The 6,174-nt window shown below is 60.7% G+C and overlaps 1 protein-coding gene across 2 annotated transcripts; it reads left to right on the forward strand.

The window, feature by feature from the left end:
- On the forward strand, positions 1-6,008 carry RCOR2 (REST corepressor 2). 2 transcript variants are annotated; one of them, XM_011942619.1, is made up of 13 exons: positions 322-567; positions 1,114-1,131; positions 1,281-1,337; positions 1,639-1,719; positions 1,943-1,995; positions 2,082-2,243; positions 2,357-2,481; positions 2,568-2,637; positions 2,729-2,944; positions 4,272-4,349; positions 4,487-4,544; positions 4,687-4,916; positions 5,047-6,008. In XM_011942619.1, the coding sequence occupies exons 1-13, from the start codon at positions 441-443 to the stop codon at positions 5,359-5,361; spliced, it is 1,590 nt and encodes a 529-aa protein (XP_011798009.1). In that variant the 5' UTR covers positions 322-440; the 3' UTR covers positions 5,362-6,008. The 2 variants fall into 2 exon arrangements, with proteins under 2 accessions (XP_011798010.1, XP_011798009.1); XM_011942620.1 differs by lacking the exon at positions 1,114-1,131 and having other exon boundaries at positions 1-567.
- Positions 6,009-6,174: the final 166 nt, after the last annotated feature.

Below are 6,174 nucleotides of genomic sequence, written 5' to 3' on the forward strand. Positions count from 1 at the left end.
TCCCCGGCGCAGCCGAGAGCCGCAGAACCCTGGGGGCGCAGATTACGCTGCAGCGGCCGGCCGCTGAACGGCGTGGGCAGGTGGGCGGTGGGGTTCCAGGGCGCCCCGAGGACGGGGACCGCGACTTAAGGGGAACCCCAACCCTGAAGGGCGTACATAGCAATCGCGCCGCAGCCGCACCGGACCTTGCGCTCATCCCTTGCGTCCCCCACTTCTGCACAAACTTTTCTGACGCCCTGGCTCGTGGGGGTCGCGGAGAGCGCTGGGGCTGCCCGGTGGGCTCCCACCCCGCCGGACCCTAGCCACGCTGACCTCCTGCCTCTCCTAACCTCAGTGGCGACCTCTCCAGGCCGGGCCAGGCTAGGCACTCGGAGCGAGTGCAGGAACCACTGTCGCTCTCCGAAAGCTCCCGCGCCCCCCCGGGGCAGCTGGGCGGGGTAATGCCCTCGGTGATGGAGAAGCCGAGCGCGGGCTCCGGGATCCTGTCCCGCAGCCGGGCCAAGACGGTGCCCAACGGCGGACAGCCCCACTCGGAGGATGACAGCAGCGAGGAGGAGCACTCGCACGGTGAGCCCGGTGGCCTAGGGTTAAAAGCGCGCCGGCCTTGGGGGAGCGGAGTGGGGCGGGAGGGGGAAGAGTTGCAGACCACGAGCCTGTTACACTGATGGCTCCTGCCTCTCCTGGATTGAAGCCTCTGCTTTGCTTCTCCCCCAAGCCCAGGCTGCCGGCACAGCCAATCTGGAACCTGGGCCCCTAGCTGCTGTGGAGGCGTCCTGTCGGCCCCTCCCCTGCCCTCAGCTCCTCAGGGACTGAGGCATCCCTCCCTTGCATAGAGTGGATCTCTCATACCTTGCCATCTTGCAGGGGACTGAGGTCTGGCTGGAGCAGGGGCTGGAGAGACACCTCCACACAGAGCTGTGAGGCTCCTGTGGTGGGGAGGAGCCTTGGGTTCCTTGCAGGGCTGTGGTCCAGGTCTAGGGGCTGCCCTCCAACCCGGCTCCCCTCCCCCCAGCCGGAACAAAGCACTGTGCTTGGCCTGGGCTCTAAAACCGTCCCCTTGTCCACCCTCCAGCCCCAATGGCCATGGCTGGACAGGGTCTTTTCCTCTTCCAGTCCTTTCTGTGGCTGCAGGTAACTGAGGGGGACAAAAGTGAGCCTCCTGGAAGGTGGGGGCCCTGGGTGGTCAGGAAGGAGAACTCCAGGCCAGCCACCTCCCCCGCCACATCCTCTCTCCCGTCCGCCCTCCCTGGAGTCCTGACTACCTCCCCCTGGCTCCACAGACAGCATGATCCGCGTTGGAACCAATTACCAGGCCGTAATTCCGGAGTGCAAGCCTGGTGAGTGGCAGGACAGGCTGTGAAGTGGGGTGGGGGTGGAGGCCCCGGGCTTAGCCTGCAGCCCCACCTGGGGTGCCCTTGGCTGGCTCCCCCTGGGAGGACAGGCTGGCAGGGGTGGGTGGCCCTGCGGCATGGTTAGCTTTCCTGCCCTGCCTTCCTGTCTGGGTCTCTGCCCCTCCTTCCCTTCTGGGCCTCAACCTCCCTGGCTCCACTCCTCTGCTGTCCTCTGGCCATGGGTCCAGCCAGGCTTGTGCCACCAGGCTGATCTGAGTGTCTTCCCTCCTGCTCCTCGGCCTTTCAGAGAGCCCTGCACGCTACAGCAACAAGGAGCTGAAGGGGATGCTGGTGTGGTCACCCAACCACTGTGTGTCAGATGCCAAGCGTGAGTGGGGCACAGCCCTGGGAGGTAGGGGCTTGGGTTCATCCCAGCTCCAAGCCAGCTCTTCTCAGAAGGGGGCTGGAAGCTGAGGTGTGTGTGGGTCGAACCCTTGTCCTGGGGCTCGTCTTCAGGGGCCTGGCCGCTGGGGGGTGGTCCCTTTCTGGACAGGCCTGGGTTAGGAGCTATAACCCCCTTCACCAAGACCCTGCCCCTCCTGCCCCTGCAGTTGACAAGTACATTGCAATGGCCAAGGAGAAGCATGGCTACAACATTGAGCAGGTGAGCCTTGGCCCCCAGGGTCTTGGGAATGGGGTGGAACGGTGCTGGGGGCAGCTGAGCCTGAGCTGCCCCTTGCCCCGGGCCAGGCGCTGGGCATGCTCCTGTGGCATAAGCACGATGTGGAGAAGTCGCTGGCTGACCTGGCCAACTTCACCCCATTCCCTGACGAGTGGACAGTAGAGGACAAGGTGCTGTTTGAACAGGCCTTTGGCTTCCACGGCAAGTGCTTCCAGCGTATCCAGCAGATGGTAAAGCCCTTCCACCCCCACTCCCTGGCGCTCCTCTGCCCCTCCTTTCTGAAGAGCTTACCTGGGGCCCAGAGTCTTGAGTGGGCCCCAGCTTCTGGCGTTGCCTCCTCCAGCTGCCCGACAAGTTGATTCCCAGCCTGGTGAAATATTACTACTCTTGGAAGAAGACCCGCAGCCGAACTAGCGTGATGGACAGACAGGCCCGGCGGCTGGGGGGCCGCAAGGACAAAGAAGACAGGTGGGGGCAGGAGCAGGCACTGGGCATGGGGGTAGGTAGAGCTCCTGGCACCTGCCTCATTCCCTCCCTGGCCCCTGTGTCAGCAGTGATGAGCTCGAAGAGGGTCGAGGAGGCGTGAGTGAGGGAGAGCCCGACCCTGGAGACCCTAAGAGAGAGGTGAGCTCCCAGAGCCTCTGGGCCCCGCCTGCCTGTCCTCTTGCCTCTCTCAGGCTCTGCACCACCTACCCGCCTCTCCTTTCACTGGCAGCCTCTGCCCTCTCGGCCCCTGAATGCACGCCCAGGCCCTGGAAAAAAGGAGGTCCAGGTATCTCAGTACCGCCACCATCCCTTGCGAACCCGGCGTCGCCCACCCAAGGGCATGTACCTGAGCCCTGAGGGCCTCACGGCAGTGTCAGGAAGCCCGGACCTTGCCAACCTCACGCTCCGAGGTCTTGACTCTCAGCTCATCTCCCTCAAGCGCCAGGTGGGGCCCTGGGAAATGACGGGGCTATGCAAAGGGGGCACTCAGCACCTGGGAACTGAAGTCTGGGGGGAGCTGAGGTGTAAGCGACATGGTTCAGGGGCCGAGCCCCATCCTCTAGGACTCTGGGCAATGCGGTGTTCTTTTTGGGCCTTCTTTTAAAAACTGGTCTATAGGCTGGGTGCGGTCGCTCATGCCTGTAATCCAGGCACTCTGGGGGACTGAGGCGAGCGGACCACCTGAGGTCCCCGGTTCAAGACCATCCTGGCCAACATGGTGAAACCCCATCTCTACTAAAAATACAAAAATTAGCTGGGCATGGTGGCACACGCCTGTAATCCCAGCTACTTAGGAGGCTGAGGCAGGAGAATCGCTTGAACCTGGGAGGCAGAGGTTGCAGTGAGTGGAGACTGCACTACTGTACTCCAGCATGGGCAACAGAATGAGATTCTGTCTCAAAAAAAAAATAGGCTGGGCACAGTGGCTCATGCCTGTAATCCCAGCACTTTGGGAGGCCGAGGTGGGTGGATCACCTGAGGATGGGAGTTCGAGACCAGCCTGACCAACATGGAGAAACCCTGTCTCTACTACAAAAAATACAAAATTAGGCCGGGCGCGGTGGCTCAAGCCTGTAATCCCAGCACTTTGGGAGGCCGAGACAGGCGGATCACAAGCTCAGGAGATCGAGACCATCCTGGCTAACCCGGTGAAACCCCGTCTCTACTAAAAAATACAAAAAACTAGCCGGGCGAGGTGGCAGGCGCCTGTAGTCCCAGCTACTCGGGAGGCTGAGGCAGGAGAATGGCGTAAACCCAAAAGGCGGAGCTTGTAGTGAGCCGTGATCCGGCCACTGCACTCCAGTTTGGACGACAAAGCGAGACTCCGTCTCTAAAAAAAAAAAAAAAAAAACATAAAGAAATACAAAATTAGCCAGGCGGAGTGGCAGGCGCTTGTAATCACAGCTACTCGGGAGGCTGAGGCAGGAGAATCGCTTGAACCTGGGAGGCGGATGTTTTGGTGAGCTGAGATTGTGCCACTGCACTCCAACCTGGGTAACGAGTGAAACTCCGTCTCAAAATATATATATATGTGTGTGTCTGTGTGTGTGTGTGTATATATATAATAAAAATAAAAACTGGTCTACAGAAAGGGGAGAACCCCAGCGGCTCCCCTACTGAGTAGTGCAGGGGGAACAAGCCAGATGGTGGACGGCAGAGAGCTTTGCCTAGGCAGTGGTGCTGGCGTCTATGCAGAAGTAGGGTCCTGTGAGGGGCATGGTGGCCTGCCTGAGATGGCAGTCTGATGTTCCTCCACTTCCTGGCCTTCCCAGGTACAGAGCATGAAGCAGACAAACAGCAGCCTGCGCCAAGCCCTGGAGGGCGGCATTGATCCACTCCGCCCCCCGGAGGTATGGCCGCTCTTTAAGTTAGGGTGCAAAAGGGGATTTCTCTCTGGAGGTAGAGCAGAAAGAGTACTACTTGGGGAGCAGGGCTGCCATTTGCATGGTTTTGAGTCTAAAGGATATGTGTGTTCCTTGCTTTCCAGGCCAACACCAAGTTCAACTCCCGCTGGACCACAGATGAGCAGCTTTTGGCTGTCCAAGGTGGGTTAAACTGTGGTGAGAAGAGAGGACCCCAGGAATCTATCTCCCCACCCTCCAAGGAGTGCGGGGGACAGAGGGGAAGGGTCAGGGAAGTAACTAGTTCTGAGGGGTATTGACGCTGCTGCCCTTTTGACCCTTGCAGCCATCCGTAGGTATGGCAAAGACTTTGGGGCTATTGCAGAGGTGATTGGGAACAAGACTCTGACCCAGGTGAAGACTTTCTTTGTGAGCTACCGGCGCCGCTTCAATCTGGAGGAGGTGCTGCAGGAATGGGAGGCTGAGCAGGATGGGGCCCCTGGAGCCCCGGTCCCCATGGAGGAGGCTAGGAGAGGGGCTCCATTGCCAGCCCCAGCCCTAGAGGAAGATGATGAGGTGAGAAGGGGGTGAGAGAAACCCCTCAGAGAGAAGAGGTGAGGCGAGGCGAGGCAAGGCGCCGCCTCGGTCCTTAGACTGGGCTGAGGGCGGGAAGAGCCTGGCTTCTCACTCTTTTCTCTCCCCTCAGGTCCAGATTACAGCGGTCTCCACGTCTGTGCCCCGATCAGTGCCCTCTGCGCCACCACCCCCTCCACCTCCCACCTCGCTGTCCCAGCCGCCCCCACTGCTGAGGCCACCTTTGCCCACGGCTCCCACTCTGCTCCGACAGCCACCCCCACTGCAGCAGGGCCGCTTCCTCCAGCCCCGGCTGGCCCCCAACCAGCCCCCACCACCTCTCATCCGCCCCGCTCTGGCTGCCTCCCGCCACAGTGCCCGTCCTGGCCCTCAGCCCCCACCCACCCTGATTGGAGCCCCTCTGGAGCCCCCGGCACCCTCACTCTGAGCCCTGTGGCCCTCCACCAACCACAGGCTCCAGGATCCCTTTGCTGGCCATCCCCAGGCATCTCTGGTGTCACCGAGGACAGAAGGGACTAGGGATCTGGTGGGGTTTTTGGAAGACCAGAGCTGCGCACAGCCCAGCCCCGCCCTGTGGGTTCTGCATGTGTTCCTGGCAGCTGGGCCTGTCTCCTGGGGTCATGGCCAGGCTCCGGGGCCTTTGAGCTGGCCTGAGGGCACTTTCGCTTCCTGGCTGGGACTGGAATGGCTGCCTCCTAGTCTGCTGGGGCTTGGCCTCTGGGCTCTGCCCTTTATGTGTCGGGGGTAGTGACCTTAGCATGGGGTGGGGAGAGGGCAGTTGGGTGTGCTGGCTGTTCTCATTCCTCTTTCCCTTATTTTAGCAATAAGTCTGGGGTGAGGTGGGGAGGGAGGCTGCAGAGGGGAGGTGGGCAGAGGGGCCTTACAGCAGCAGAGGCTGGAAGAGAAGCTCTGTCTTCAGGGGCCAGCTGGGAGATGCTAAGGAGCTGAGGGTGCCCACCAAACCCACCTTCCAGAAACTTGGAGAAATGGGGGTTGGGAATTTATGCAGACATGGATTTATTTTTCAACATTTTTTAAAAATTAAAAAAAAAAAAAAAAACCTAAGCTTACTGAGTTTTCTTTCCCTTTTGGTGCAAGGGCCCTGGGCTTTGCTTCCTGTCTGTGCCCTGTGGGTGGGTGGGGAGCTGGGCCCACCCAGCACTGGCCCCAGACAGGAATCAAGTCTCTCCTGCAAGGCAGGCGGGCTGGGCCACATCTTGCCCACAGGGGACTGGGTCCC

This window comes from Colobus angolensis, unplaced genomic scaffold (genome assembly GCF_000951035.1).
Source record: "Colobus angolensis palliatus isolate OR3802 unplaced genomic scaffold, Cang.pa_1.0 Scaffold21, whole genome shotgun sequence".
Lineage (NCBI taxonomy): Eukaryota > Metazoa > Chordata > Mammalia > Primates > Cercopithecidae > Colobus > Colobus angolensis.

What these genes read in the sequence shown, in the direction of transcription:
- RCOR2 (XM_011942619.1), top strand. Translation starts at nt 441, where the DNA reads ATGCCCTCGGTGATGGAGAAGCCGAGCGCGGGCTCCGGGATCCTGTCC. An exon ending in TCCAGCGTATCCAGCAGATG is followed by an intron (nt 2,244 to 2,356) that starts GTAAAGCCCTTC and finishes TGCCTCCTCCAG; the next exon opens with CTGCCCGACAAGTTGATTCC. An exon ending in GCAGCTTTTGGCTGTCCAAG is followed by an intron (nt 4,545 to 4,686) that starts GTGGGTTAAACT and finishes TGACCCTTGCAG; the next exon opens with CCATCCGTAGGTATGGCAAA.